This window comes from Rissa tridactyla, chromosome Z (assembly GCF_028500815.1).
Source record: "Rissa tridactyla isolate bRisTri1 chromosome Z, bRisTri1.patW.cur.20221130, whole genome shotgun sequence".
NCBI lineage: Eukaryota > Metazoa > Chordata > Aves > Charadriiformes > Laridae > Rissa > Rissa tridactyla.
This window is the reverse complement of record NC_071497.1, coordinates 27,783,960-27,798,385: the sequence shown is the minus strand read 5'-3', so window position 1 is coordinate 27,798,385 and position 14,426 is coordinate 27,783,960. Positions and strand designations below refer to the sequence as shown.

The 14,426-nt window shown below is 43.4% G+C and overlaps 2 protein-coding genes across 15 annotated transcripts in view; one reads left to right on the top strand and one right to left on the bottom strand.

Moving 5' to 3' along the window:
* Positions 1-9,779, bottom strand: part of GIN1 (gypsy retrotransposon integrase 1) — a 48,239-nt gene extending 38,460 nt beyond the window's left edge. For 4 of the 13 annotated variants that reach the window (XR_008463727.1, XR_008463728.1, XR_008463729.1 and 1 more), the window contains exons 1-7: positions 9,346-9,589; positions 5,950-6,095; positions 4,858-5,051; positions 3,453-3,758; positions 2,585-2,773; positions 2,324-2,488; positions 1,580-1,865 (exon numbers count right to left, since the gene is read on the bottom strand). Coding sequence is in view for 8 of the 13 variants with exons in the window: in XM_054184992.1 (XP_054040967.1) it covers positions 1,580-1,865; positions 2,324-2,488; positions 2,585-2,773; positions 3,453-3,758; positions 4,858-5,051; positions 5,950-6,095; positions 9,346-9,578 (1,519 nt within the window). In the remaining 5 variants the exon portion in view is untranslated. Of the gene's footprint in view, positions 1-374; positions 457-1,579; positions 1,866-2,323; positions 2,489-2,584; positions 2,774-3,452; positions 3,759-4,857; positions 5,052-5,949; positions 6,096-7,948; positions 9,593-9,712 lie in introns of those variants that run through there. The other 9 variants (XM_054184999.1, XM_054185000.1, XR_008463731.1 and 6 more) reach the window with 7 other exon arrangements.
* The window catches only part of PPIP5K2 (diphosphoinositol pentakisphosphate kinase 2), a 52,419-nt gene continuing 47,589 nt past the window's right edge, over positions 9,597-14,426 (top strand). Inside the window, exon 1 of one of the 2 annotated variants that reach the window (XM_054184976.1) lies at positions 9,597-9,726. The gene's annotated coding sequence lies outside the window, so the exon portion shown is untranslated. Of the gene's footprint in view, positions 9,727-9,865; positions 9,953-14,426 lie in introns of those variants that run through there. The other variant, XM_054184977.1, reaches the window with a different exon arrangement.

Here is a 14,426-nt window from a genome sequence, read left to right as displayed (position 1 = left end):
CACTGCTCTTATCCAACTGAAATAATACCCTTTTTTCATTACTGTTAGGCTGTTGGATAAAGGCAGGCAATTATTTTGGCAAAGCCTGGTTTACCTCTACACAATGTAAGTATGTATGAATATTGGTCTATAATTTTTAAGATTTCTAAGTATTCATAACCCATTGAATTTTTTGCCTGTGTTGGGCAACTAATCTTTAGTCACTTCCTGGCAAAGGGAAGAAACTCTATGTTTACATACTGCTTCTGCAGTATTTACTGGTAAACATAGTAGGCTCTGATCCTACAAAGACAACGACAGTTCACTTTTTATACTGTGACACAATTTACCAAAGTCATTGTAATAGCTGGAGATCATCTGCATGCTTGACATGCATGTGATTTCTTCCTTACAGATCAGCAGTTTAATGAGGAACTGGAAGCCACAGAGTGATCGTCCAACAGTAAAAACAGCGTCCTGGAGACGTGACATGAAATCGGTATCTTGGTTATGAAATCTGTAACCAACAACTGGCATAAATATCAGCTTCTCACACGAAATTCCAGAATTAGTTTCAGCTTTGCAAATCTCTCAGCTTTAAGAGGTGATAGAAGAAATTACCATCTCAATGCAGTTTATGCATTTTCAAGAACCAAATCTTAACCACACATGCCAATAGGGTGGGAATTGTTCTACTTTTCAAGAACCCTGAACCAAAAAGCATCTTGTTCTACGGCAGAAGCATTCTAAACACTGAGTATTCATTTTCCTCAAAATGCCTGTGGTAACTCAGAGACAGCATCAACAGAAAAGAAGCAGCTGCTACTGTTTGACTAACATGGCAGCATTGCAAAAGGACACACTGAATGTGTAAGAGCAAGCATGGCTGTTGATTACCCAAGTCTTCGGGAATTTCTAGCATTCCGACTGTAGAGCACGACAATTTTATTTGCTCTGGTAAAAGAAACACATTTACTTCTTCAGTAGCACAATTTAAAATAAACTGTTCATTTAATCAGTTCTCTGATGTAGTCTTTCTATTTTAAGGCTTTAGAGGCCACTCTTTTGTTGTTAAAGAAAAAAGTCTAAATATGTACCATCTGCACTAGTCAGACTAAGTAAGAAAAAAAAAAATAGGTTTCCATTGCACAAGCAAAATAAATGTGAATCCTGTCCACATCAAAACAGAAACACATTCAGAAAATGCCCTTTGAATACAGTTCAGACTGATTGTACTTCTAGCATGTTTTCACCAGCCAGCATCAACAGGGCCAAACAACAGAAGTAACTCTAATAGAAGCTATTTTTAAACAGACTTTAAACATGATTCATTAGCTCAGTTCCATGCTGCGCATAGGTTTGAAGCCACTCACACTCACTGTTCTCCTTACTGAAAACTGCAATTATTACATTATTACCCAGCATTAGTTTAATTCACACTCGTGAGTGAATGAGACTTGTTCACTCTGATAACCTAACCTAACACCAAGACATGACAGGAAAGTTAAAAGTAAAAAATAATAATAAAAACCCTACAAAATTATAGATAGACAGACATATAGATAGATAAAAATACACACACACACATATATATATACACCTTTTTCACTGGATCTTATGTATGGCTTGAGGTGAGACATCTTGATGGGTCTTTTCAACCTGGATCCTGTGGCATCTCTTAATATTGCACAGCCATTATCTGTGATATAATCTATAATACAAGGACCAACCCATTCTGACTGGAAACGACCATCTTTCCACCAGTTTTTTCTTTGCCTAAGGACTTCATGACCAACTTTAAGTCGAAGAGTATTTAATTGCTTTGACTTCTTTCTGACAGTGATTTTGTTTCTGATTTTTTGTTCATCTGAAGTGTTTTTCTCCACCTGTGGAAAGATGCATATGAATTACATTTTATTTTTCCAAAAGTAATCACAAATTTTCATAACATTGGTTAATAATGCATAAGCATAACACCAAGTGGTTTTCCATGTGTGTATTTCATAACATGTAGGGCTGGACAGTTCTGAAGAAATTGATATCTTCATAAATCAACGGTCCATAGGCAATGGTTTTCAGTTGCCATAGATATGTAGCCCTCTAAGTCAGATATGAATCTCTCGGCAACAAGTCTCTTCTAAGGTTAGTCCCTCCAAATACATGCAAAAATTGTTACACTGGAATCTAGGAATCACAGGCAAAGGGAAAAAAAACAACCAACCAACCAAAACCACACAAACCCCCCCACACTGCTTTAAAAGGGTAGCTATACTTTATACTTCAAGCCGTTACATCTTTTATCTTCAGCCTTGTTACTAGTAAAATTTGAATATATAACATTTACCTGGCAATCTGAGGTTCTCTCTTCTTCCAGTGCTTGACTGGCTTTTTTAGTTGTTTCCAATATTTTGGCAAACATACTGCATCCTCCTTCCACACATATATTCATGGGCTCAACATGTGGGTTGCGATTAAACATTTGGAAATATGGGGTGTTTTGATCTGGCTTCTATTTAAATGGGGAGCAAAAAGCAAGCAAGTTTAGCATACAGCTTTGTAGCTATTTTGGGGGACTTCAGTCAAAAGAGGAAGAACCTTCACATACCAAATTTGTCAAATTGAAAGCATAGGCAATAGCAGACAAATGCTCATCCCAATCATTTGGATGGTCTGTGCAGTGTTTGTCAAGGAAAGCTTTAATTGTCTTGCACGTTCTTTCATTTACATCATCTGTCTGAGGATAAGACAATACAATTTGTTTCATTCCAAACAGTGCAAACAGTTCTTCATTTATCTTCAAAAGAAAAAGAACACAATTACTGAAGGTTTCCCTCTTCCGCATCACAGTTCCAGTAAACAAACGCAGTTTTCCACCTCTTGTTGCTATGATGGTGACTGAGCGAAAGTCTTGCATACACATTCCCACCAAAAAGTCCACAGTTTGAGAGTGAGAGCTACAGGAATCAGTATGGCTTAGGAGCCAGTAATTGATGGTTTCTAAACACACTTCTGCCACTAACTCAATTTGTCATTTCCTCTATATCATAGTCTCATGATTTCATCATCTTTAAGAGGATCCAAGTGTGAAAAGTTCTTCATAATCACCATAGGCCAGTATTAGAAATACCCTTACCTATCTGCTATATTGGACAATATGGATGAATGAAATACAGCATGTTGGGAGTGTGAAAGCTTGTGCTAGTTCAACTGAGTAACAAAACCTGCACTATGACTGACAGGAAATGATTTTGCTTTGTTCTTTATCCAAATAATAAACCCCTGGGAAACCTGCCATAATGTTACACTGCATATAATTGGGTTGTCATTTTCTGTATGTACTAACTTATTTTTTTCCTTTAATTAAAGAAAAAATATTTACAGACTTTTTCAAGAATAGTCTAAAATTCAAATTTAATACATAGTAAAATGCATTTTTTTCCTGGGGGAAAGACACCAGCCATGTAAGTACTTACCTGATAAACAAGCTCCTTCCCTTGATCAATAGGCATTTTTTGAGGTGGCCCATATAAGAAAAACACATTTATGATTGCTTTAGCAATTTCAGCTGCTGAAGTGTCATGCAGCGGGAAGATAACAGTCCACCTTGTAAACAAATCTGTCATAACTATGATGTACTTGTGGCTTCTGTTGGTAATATTAAAAGGTCCCATTAGGTCTATAGTGACTGCTGTCCACGGGTCCTCAGCTTTGATAGGGTGTGTTTTGGGTGCGGTGGTGGTTGTATTCTTTGCCACTTGGCAATGCTGGCAAGCATACACCTAGTGCAAAAATCAAGGAAGACACTATCAATAAAAAGCGATGGTTAAGGTTTAAGACAATCAGCAGGATCATAAGTGTCCACTATTCCTCTCTAAGTTATGGCAGACCAGGCAACACAAAACAAATTCGCTTTATCATCTTTCTTATAATTTCTTACACTTAAGACTTTTCAGCCCTAGCATAAAAACAAAACAAACCCAAACAACAGTGAAGGCCAGGAGAAGCACAAGTGCAGGAATTCATAGCTGAACTCTGCCCATCATGAAAGCACTGCGCTCTTTCAAGTCCACAGTATAAATTTTAATATCCATTACTATCTGTAAATACTAAGGGAAGTATGAAGCAGCTGGGATCAAAAGAAAGTCCCAGTCATTCCCCTTTTGTTTCTACGGTGTATGCTGTGGATGAAAAACATTGGCATTGTACATAATCTTCTATTAATAACATGGAACGGCTTTATCTACAGGACAGAGCCCCTTTGTCCAAGTCTGAATTGAAAGCAAAGACCCATTTTCAGTTGATGTTACAGTTGCACATGAACCCAAAGTATTCAGGTGATGCAGCAAGCTGACAGCAACAGTAATTTGGCCATAAAGGACATTTACGTACAGTTTCCTCAAGGACCACATTCTGCCTGGGGATCATGTCCATGTACCTTTGGGTGAAGCAGAAGGAACTTTCCCAAGCAGTGATTTGTTTAACTATTTCCTGAACACGCCTAATTGTAAGGCAGATGCACCATTTTCATGTTCTTATCTGCCAGCAACCACTCTAGCCACATATCCTTGGGATGATACAATGCAACCTAACAAAGATCTGTAAGAGTCCTTGCAAGAGAAATCCCTCTCAAAGACCAGATGTGCCCTGCATGCTTAAAGGCAGTATGGCTCCCCAGCACTATGCAAGCCACATGGTCAGTAGTAAAAGAAAAAAGGAAACACTATGCTTTCCCAAGAAGACCGTTTACAGTTTGATTGTAAGCTTACATTTCCTCCCTGTGAAGCTGTACGGGTGTTTTCTGTTATCGGTCATATGATTACAAAATGTTTGTAACAGACTACATTAAAAAAAAAATATCCTGTGGCTATGAGACCGTACCCACTGCTTGACGTCATTTGTTACAGAGGTCCAGTAGTAACTAGATTCCACTAAAGTCAGTGTCCTTGATATGCCATGATGAGTGCCAGCAGCATTTTCGTGGCATTTCTCAAGCACCTTTTTCTTCTCTTCATCTGAAACAATTACCAGCCGCATTTGTTTTCTGTCTTTTCCAACATAGAACAATTTATTTTCTGAAAGAAGAAAAGTACCAGCAAATTATATGCAAGTGCTTTGTCTTTTGTTTAGTTAACTAAACCACTGTGCATGATCTGGTGCAGAATTTATTAGATCAACTTCAATTCAATTCTGTGTAGATGTAGCTTTTTGTTTACAAGCACTTTAATTATGTCCTCCAAAGAGCCCACTGATCACCTATGTTTATTAATCTGGACATGAGGCCTTATGAGGGCAAGTCAAAATGCAAACAATGTTCCCACAGGAAGTCTGACTGAAACACAAACTAATGCCGGGGGTGGGAAGGGGAGGTAGGATGTGTTATGAGACTTACTGTGTCTGCCTGCCAGCAACCTGACATTGCTATTTGCAGCTTTAACTCCTCCCTGCCTTCTCTCTACATAGACTTGGCAGGTTTGATGGGACTGCAAGAGCACAGCAGACTACAGAGGCTCATTTACCTTCCTCACAGGGATGCAGTAAAGCTGTGAAGGGCCAGGAGGCTCTAAGGTGACAGATGGCAAAGCCATCCTTGCACTTCTGCCCAGCCACACACAGCGTCCTCTGGACAGGACCGAGCATTCCTCGTCTACAGCTGCAGATCAGAATTTCCCCTTTCTGTAGTCCTTTGAATTATGGATTGCAATGGCTATGTATTTCCGCAGTATCTAGAACAAGGTTTGGCTTTTAAATAGACATATAAATCCCTCCTGGAAAGGACTAAAGCAGATTGAGTTTCCTTTCCTGTAAACATCCTGTTATATATTAACAAGGGTTAAGCAGAGTGTTTGTTTCATAGAGAATGTATATTACAATCATATTATGCTGCAGAGCAAGATCTCACTTTCTCTTTTTGTATCAGCAAATCTTCACCTAAAAATCTATTTTCATAGTAGTTTGAGAGAATCTTTTTACCTTTGAAAACAAATTTTTTGGCTGCTCTCCTGATTCCACTTCTTTCACTTGATAATGTTGTGGGATGATACTCCCCTGTTCGCTTGTAGTATGCAATCTGCTTCAGGTGGAGTCCACCATTTTTTCCACTACGGACCATTGCTAACCTGAACAAATGCACAGTATTTGTTATAGATGGAGCAACTGTCAGAGGAGCACATCTTCAGTTTGTACTGTTTTCTTTGTAGTTCAGCAGTATCCTGATAACGTGGCATCTAAGAGGACGTTACACCATCCACTGCACTGCTCTTGAGACCCCCATGCTATCAACTTAAGCAATAGGGAACACTGCTTGACACACTAATTTTGTTCTACGTAAAGTTGGTTTTGTCAACCTGTATTTTAAAACTTCCAAACAATGGGGACTTCCACTATATTCATTGGACAGGTGGAAAAATGAGACTAGAGAGAAAAAAATAGCTCTTCTCATTCTTAAACACTTGGATAGCTCTCAGATGCAGGTATGCTGGAGATTATATGTGTCCAAAGAGCCACCTTAGTCGGAAAAAACCCACATAGACAAATAGGAAAAAACAACTCCCTAGAGAGAAACTGATGGAAATTTATTTTGTTCATTAATTCATCTGACATTTAGATTCTGAAGTCCCAAACCAGACTCCGCATGTAAGGTAACAATTCATGCCCTGACACGGGCTGCCTTCCCTGATCACATTAATAAACATCATTAGTAAAATGCGTCATTGGTACAGGAAAAGTTTGCATCTAGCAAGAATAGCATCAAAATAATTAGGAATTAATGACAGGCAGAAATATTCACAGGCAGAAATATTCATGCAGGCTCTATACGATTTCAGTGACTTATTTTTTTCCAAATCTGCTCCAGCAGCAATGAAGATGTCGACGGAATGGCAGTTTGATTCTGCTCTAATTGATGTCTACAAGAGCAGGATCAGGCTTGGGGTCTGCCATGTTGTAATTTCTTAATGAATGCTGATTATCCACAGCATTGCACAAATTTCTCCCTTATCCTTCCAGTGTCTCAAGACTAGACAATGTAACAACATGCAGCCTGCTAAAAAGAGAAATCAGTTTGTCTGACATATCTGCTAAGTAGCATATAATTACGGGGAAGTGACAGCATCCAGTCACTGTGGAATCCATGTTATCTCATTGAACCCTGATGCTATTTGAAAGCCAATTGGGTTAAGTCAGGATGTTTATTGTTCTACTTATGGATTCTCACCTACCTTTACTACACTGGCAGTGTGAAGGGGGCAAAGAGCTCTAAAAAGTGATTATGCCTCCTTTTATTTACTCTGTTCCTCACAGAAAATAAAATGCTGCATGATATTTACAGAATATGACATTATACATATACAGTTGGGCTAAACATTGCTGTGTTATCAGTGTTAAATGCATGCCAGGAACTTCACACTTAGCGAGAAGACCTTTGCCCCACTGAATACTTAATTTTGCACAACCTAGAGCTGGCTTTCAAAACCAGCCAAGTCTCTTGTCATACAACATTTGCGTTTTAAAGTAAAATTCTCACACCTAAGAGAACGAGCACAGACAAACTTTTCACCGCTACAATCCTGTCTGCAAGGAAAGAGGGTGTTTCAGAACAGGGAAGGAGCAGAGCCAGAACAGAGTGCTGTTCCTAGTGATTTTGGCTGGCACAGCAGTTTTGTGTAAATTTACATCTGATACTACAAGCCAAAGCAACCCACTGAGCTGGTAAATTGGATAACAACAAAAAGGAAGGTGAGGCTACCACGTTAAAATTCGTGTTTCCATTGTTTTACAGAAGTCAATTAACTAGCATTTCTGACAGTAAAAGCGTACTGGTGAAGAGCAATTAATATATCTTATCTACCAGGGACATGCGTTCAAGCTCCATTCAGGGCTCTCCCAAAGGCCATCCTGCAGTTACCCAAGCATGGCTGGAAGTCAAAACTACCCAGGTATGGTTTATCACTTAACCACTGGAATGACAGACCATTTTGGCTCGACACAGACTTTCACACATGGCAAGAAAAGATGTTCCAGAACAATCTTTATTCTTCCAATACTTCTTCTCATGAAACTCTTGCCTGAAAATTAATATTCTCCATGTAGTACATGGTTAGCAATTCTAACAAAATGAAGTTGCACAACAGTAAGATACATCTGAGCAGGACCACAGCTTATACTTCAGCTAAACAGAAATTATATCCTCATTCCTGCAATGGCCGTTTCTACTATAAAAGTTTAGAAGAGCGTACATAAGCAAATGAAGAAAGAATGCATTATATAGTATCCATATATATTTAATATATTTAGTAGGATCCCAATCCATTAAACTTAAGTGCTTCAATAGTCTGCTGGATTGCTGCTTAGAGGACAACATTAAACCAGCTTCCTTCCTGAGTATTTAGTTTCCTATGTCCCTACTCCCCAGTTTTTTTCCCCAATTCCTAATTTACTTTGTTTGGCCTAATCTTAAAAAAAACCAACAAGAACAACAAAAACCCTAACAAATTATAAAGTATTCTGGGTTTGTTATTTAGAATAAACCATACTACTTCAGATAATTCATATGCTCTCTCTCTTAATACTCATAATGTCTAGTCTGTAACAATGAAAGGCTTTTGCAATCAGTCATCGATCCTTAATACCTTTGAAGCTGGAAAAGAATACACTGCTTTACAAGGAAAGTATTTCAGCAAAGAGAACAAGACTCCCATATAACAAGGGCTCTTTTTGCTTTAGTGTCTTAGGCAGAACAATCATACCTGCTTCATACAAACTTAACACATTCTAACACTCTTCCCTCCACCCCCCCAATCACAATCCTAACTGCAAAACTCTCTTTTTTCAGTCCAGCTTTTGAGTACTTCCCCTGCCTCTATCCCACATTCCTACGAGAAACAGGAATTCCTCATGGAGCCTTGAATACACCTTTTCTAACTAAAGCGCTTCCAGGAACCTGTAAAGGAGACAAACACACTCACCTGCATCTCTCCCCCCCCTAGACTTTGCAAGCCTGAGCCATTTTTGACAGAGACACCTGACGTTTCAGAACACCTTTACTTCTTAGGTATCTCCACCTTCAGCCTTGACACCACCCAACAGGCGTTTGGCACCATTAGGCCACACACAGGCCTCGGTCAGGATGGAATGTCACTGCAGATGACAACGCTGCCACCTCGGAGGCACAGGCAACTAAATCAAACCACTGCCCTAATCCCTGACCGACACCTCGCAAATACCCCTTCATCGTTCACTGCGACCGCCACACGGGGACAGGAGAGGTGAGCAGGCCTGGCCCCCACAGAGGGCCGGCGGCCAGTGGAGCCCAGAGGGTAGGCACGCTAAGCCGAAGGGGCCTCATGGCCCGCGGCAGCGCAGCCGTACCTCCCCGAAGCCTTTCCTCTGGGCAAGGCGTCCCGCCCGCCCTCAGCATCGCCCGCCGCAGCAACGCCACAGCCCCAAGGCCGCGCCCAAGCCCAGTTCACTCCCGACGCCTGGACTACAGCCCCCAGCATGCAACGCGCCAGCCGCCAGCGCCCTGCCGCAACGCCCCTGCCCGCGCAGGGCACGCTGGGAGCAGTAGTCCCGCCTGGCCAGACGCTGCAAGCCTCACGCATGCGCGAAGCGACGCCGACGCGATCTTTTTCCTTCCTCCCCCTCCGCCCCACCTCTCCCCGCCGCCGCCGCCGTTCCCTGTCCCCTCCTCTCGGCTCCGCAGACCGGCCACTGCGGAAAGCCACCGGGCACGCACCTGCTCCAGCAGAGGTATCGGCGCGACCGGCCCCGGGGCCTCTGCCCTGACCCCCGCCCGCCCTCTCCCCTTTTCCCGGCCTCCTGAGCGCAACAGTGGCCCTTGCGCCCCGAGACTTATGTGGCGCCCCCGGAAGTGGCGGGAGGGCGGGGCGGGGCGGAGCGGCCCGCGCAGCGGTGGCGCCTCCTCGATGGGACGCGGGGGCGCGGGCGGCGCCGGGCGCGGTGGCGCCGGGCGCAGGTGAGGTGGTTTCTCCCCGGCTGCCGCTCGGGGTCCCCCGCGTTCTTCCCCGCCGCCGTCCTGGGGGGATGCGGAGGGAGACGGCGGGGTCGATCCCGCCGGCCGCGCCCCGTTTTTGAGATGGGGGGGGTGGCGGATCGCGGCGGGATCGGGCTGCGGCCTGGGGACCGGCGCTGCTACCCCACCACCTGAGGGGCCGGCGCCTGTTCCCAGCCCGGCGGGGCAGCTCCCCCGCTCGGGGGCGGCGGGGCGGCCCCTCGCCTGGGCTCCCCCGGGGGGATGTCGGCGGGGCCGGGGGCGGCCGCAGGGGGAGGGTGGCTGCCAGGGTGCTTGCGGTGGGCGTGGGGCTGGCCGGCTCCGCGGCCGTGAGGAGCGGAGCGGGGTCGGTGGGCAGCATGTCGCCGTGTTGGGGGTGGCTCCGGCCCCGGTACCTGATGTCAGGAGGATGGGCAAAACCTTTCTAGTCCGCTTTTGTCCTTCGTGCAGGGCTGAAGCGTGCTGTTCAGTCAGCTGCAGCCATCGGTAAGAGACAGTGGGCATGGCCAGTAGGCACGTCGAGCTTTTTGCCTCGTTTTGCGGTTTATTCTGTTCTCGGAAACAGTTTTTAACGAAAGAGCAGTGGCGTGCTGTGCTGTGCTGTGCTGTCAGAAGCGCAGGCGAAGCCTTTCAGCACAAAGAAGCACACGGGGTGAAAGGCAGATTTCTTGAACGGGGGTGGGAGGGTGATGGGACGTTTCTTAAGCCACTGGATTCGGGGCAGCCTGTTAACATCCCAAAAAATTGTAAATTCCGTGTACAATCAGTTGGGCCAAGGGAGATTGCTGTCTGCGTTGGGATCAAGCTAGGAAAGAAAAGCAGCAGCAGTGCCAGAGCTGAGAATCAGTTACACGCAGTAACCAGAAAATAACCTGTCAATGAGATAACCGGAGATGGGAGGGATGTATAGCTAGGGTGGCCTGTGTGACATTTCTCATTGCTCTCATGGTGTTTTCCTGAACCTGGGGACTTCACTGAATATTGGTAAGCTTTGAATATGCTGGGGTTTTAGCGCTTTTATTGTTGATTTTGTAGTTAGCCACTCCTCACACAAGCAGGAAGACTGAGGGAGATCAGTATCACAACCACGTTAAAATAAGTGGTTTCCTTTCTGATCCAGACCCCTTCTGTCTAGTGCTCTAAGCTGAAAAGCTGCTCTTTACAGTTGTTTGTTATAATATTCCTGCATTGTGTTGCATCTTTCTTTCTTAAGTAGTATTTCCCTTCACCTATTTAAGCTGCTCCATTTCCATCTTTTCTGCATCCCTTTTACATCACTTTTCTACTTCAGTAGCAAGCCAACCTTTTTCTTTTGACCATAGAGTCTTCCTTTGGTTTGGTGAAAACTTGCATGATTGTAAGTGATGAGAGGCAGCTAAACGTATCACTCTCAACAAGTTTTGATTCAACCAGTAAAAGAGTATTGCTATGTAGAACTGGTTTTTGGCATAAAGATTTGATTTACATAATATGCTGCTTTTTTGGTTCAATATGTGAGAACTATGAATTTTTATACTGGTTGACTTGTCTTGGTTGGCTGATTCTTTTCTGTGGAAGAGTTCCATCCTCCTGGCAGTTGTAGTTAGAACAGATCAGGCCTCCAGAGGCTGAGCCTACTGAACTTTGGTATAGAATTTTGTGCAGAAGCTTTCGCATCTTTGCAGAAACTTTCACATCTCTAGAAAGTTGAGGTAACAAGTTGTAAGAATATGGAGAGGCTGTTTTGACATGTTTGGGTGGGACATGAGTGGAATCTCTAAAAGTTCAGAAGCCAGGCTTTCATGAAACATTGAAGCTTGCAACAAATACAAATGTTTTTATGTGATATGTTTGACAAGGTTTGATTTAGAAAGGAACTTGAAGGTTAACGAATGTGAAGGTTATCTGTTCTGTGGCTGTGCAGGAGACACTTGTAACACATGCCAGATGTCAGTTTCTAGTAGTGTTTGCCAGTTAAAATACTGCCTTTCTATCTTGAAGGGAAGACAGTGATATTTACCAGACAGATTTTTCTAGACTTTTAAGGCTGTTCTGACACTTCTGTTGAAGGATGGTAATGGTTCATTTTGTAGTTTATGACGGCTAAAGAGTTGAAAGATGCCCTGTGATAGTGCAGTCCTTGGGGCTAAAACTCAAGAGTTTTAGCAGATGTCATTACATGTGCTGAAAGGTTACATTTCTGCTGGTGAGATATTGGAAAAAGACAAGTTCTGCAGGCAAAGAATTTGGTATGGGAAAGATGCATTGAAAAGTTATTTCACTTTAAGCTTGGTAATTCTAAATGGCTGGAAATATTTTGCTTAACTAACTGTATGATTTTTAGGAACGAAAGCAAACATGGGGAAATCAGCCAATTACTATTTGAAAACTATAACCGTTGTGCTTTAGGACTAGAAATCTCATGCAACAACAACCTAAAAGGCATGTCTTTCCTTGCTGCGAAGCTGGCATCTTAACAGAATCCTGGTTCACATGGCATGGTACAATTCTTGAAGTTTTTAATCCCCTGGACTATGCTACTATAATATGGAGGGTCAGATTGAAATCTTAGATTAGGCACAAACATTTCAGTGGGACAGTTCTTGGAAAATAATTTGGGTCCCGATGAGAAGACTTAGGTGACTGCAGTTAGTTGGTAATGTAGCTACATAGCACTTCAGGAAATGTAAGTAACATTGACAAGAGTTGTTTCAGTAGGAAATGCCAGTAAGGTGGGTATTTCGGGATTCCTGTTGCTTGAGAGTGTAGGTGTCTGACTGGTCAAGATTTTGCACATTAGAAACCTGCCTTCTGCTTGGTATCCGGAGCAGTGAGCCCTCTCCTGTAAGAAGAAACCCAGTGGCCACCTTTAAAGAAAACTAGTGGTGTATGGGAAAAGTGAAATTGGATTATGGTAGCCTAATGGTTAGAACAGTTGAATGGAACAGGACAAATACTGTTTCTGTTTCCTCCTGTCTCAGTGTTTTCAAGTGGGGGTGTTTTCAAGTGCAGTGTTTTCTGTTTATCGGAAAAATGTCCTAACCACCATGCTGTAAAAAGTGTGGGTAAAAGCACCTGTACATATAGTTTACTGACAAGATAAGAGTGGAGGTAACACTGCAATAGTTTTTTTGCCCAAGAAACACATTTAAGCTGCAACAGGGTAGGTTTAGACTGGACATTAGGTTTTCACAGAAAGAGTGGTCAGACACTGGAATAGGCTGCCCAGGAGGTGGTGGAGTCACTGCCCCTGAATGTGTTTAAGAGTTGTTTAGATGTGGTGTTAGGGGATATGGTGTAGGGGAGAACTTTGTAGAGTGGGGTTGATGGTTGGACTCGATGATCCCAAGGGTCTTTTCCAACCTAAATGATTCTATGATTCTATTTGGAGCAGTGTGGTGGGTTGACCTTGGCTGACCACCAGGTGCCTATCAAGCCACTATCACCTCTCTTCCATCAATAGGGCAGGGGCAGAAAATACAACAAAAAGCTTATCAGTTGAGATAAGGACAAGGAGATCATCCACCAACTACTGTCATGGGCAAAACAGACTCGATTCTGGGAAATTAATTTAATTTAATGCCGATTAAACAGAGTAGAATGATGAGAAATAAGAAAAAATTCTACAAACACATTTCCCCCACCCCTCCTTTCTTCCCAGGCTCAACTTCACTCCCAACTCTTCTACTTTATTCCCCCGTCCCCTCCAGGCAGTGCAGGGAAATGGGGACTGTGGTCAGTTCATAATGCTTTGTCTCTGTCAATCCTGTTTCCTCAGGAAACTCTTTCCACTGCTCCAGGGTGGACTCCCTCCTGTGGGAGACAGTCCTTCATGAACTGCTCCAATATGGGTCCTTCCCACAGACTGCGGAGTGAAAAGGAATGGCATGGAATGGAATAGGAATATTTCAGGTGTAAGAGGCCTACAATGGTCCAACTCTCTGACCACCTCCGGACTGACCAAAAGTTAAAGCATGTTAAGGGTGCTGTCCAAATACCTCTTAAACGCTGACAGGCCTGGGGTGTCGACCACCTCTAAGAAGCCTGTTCCAGTGTTTGACCACCCTGTTGGGAAAGAAATGTTTCCTAATATCAAGTCTGAACTTCCCCTGGGGCCACTTTGAACCATTCCCATGCATTCTGTTGCAGGATGCCAGGGAGAAGACATTAGCACCTCCCTCTCCACTACCTGTGTCACAAGAATGGGAATCTTGCATGATACCACTGCAAGCAGTTCTTCATGAACTGCTCCAGTGTGGGTCCTTTCCACGGGGTGCAGTCCTTCAGGAATGGACTCCTCCAGTGTGGGTCCCCCATGGGGTCACAAGTCCTGCCCCTGCATGGGGTCCTCACCACAGACTGCAGCTTCTTCTAGGAGCTCCAGTGTGGGATTCCCATAGGCTGAAGCTTCCTTCAGGGCATATCTGCTTGCTCTGGTGTGGGGTCCTCCATGGGCTGC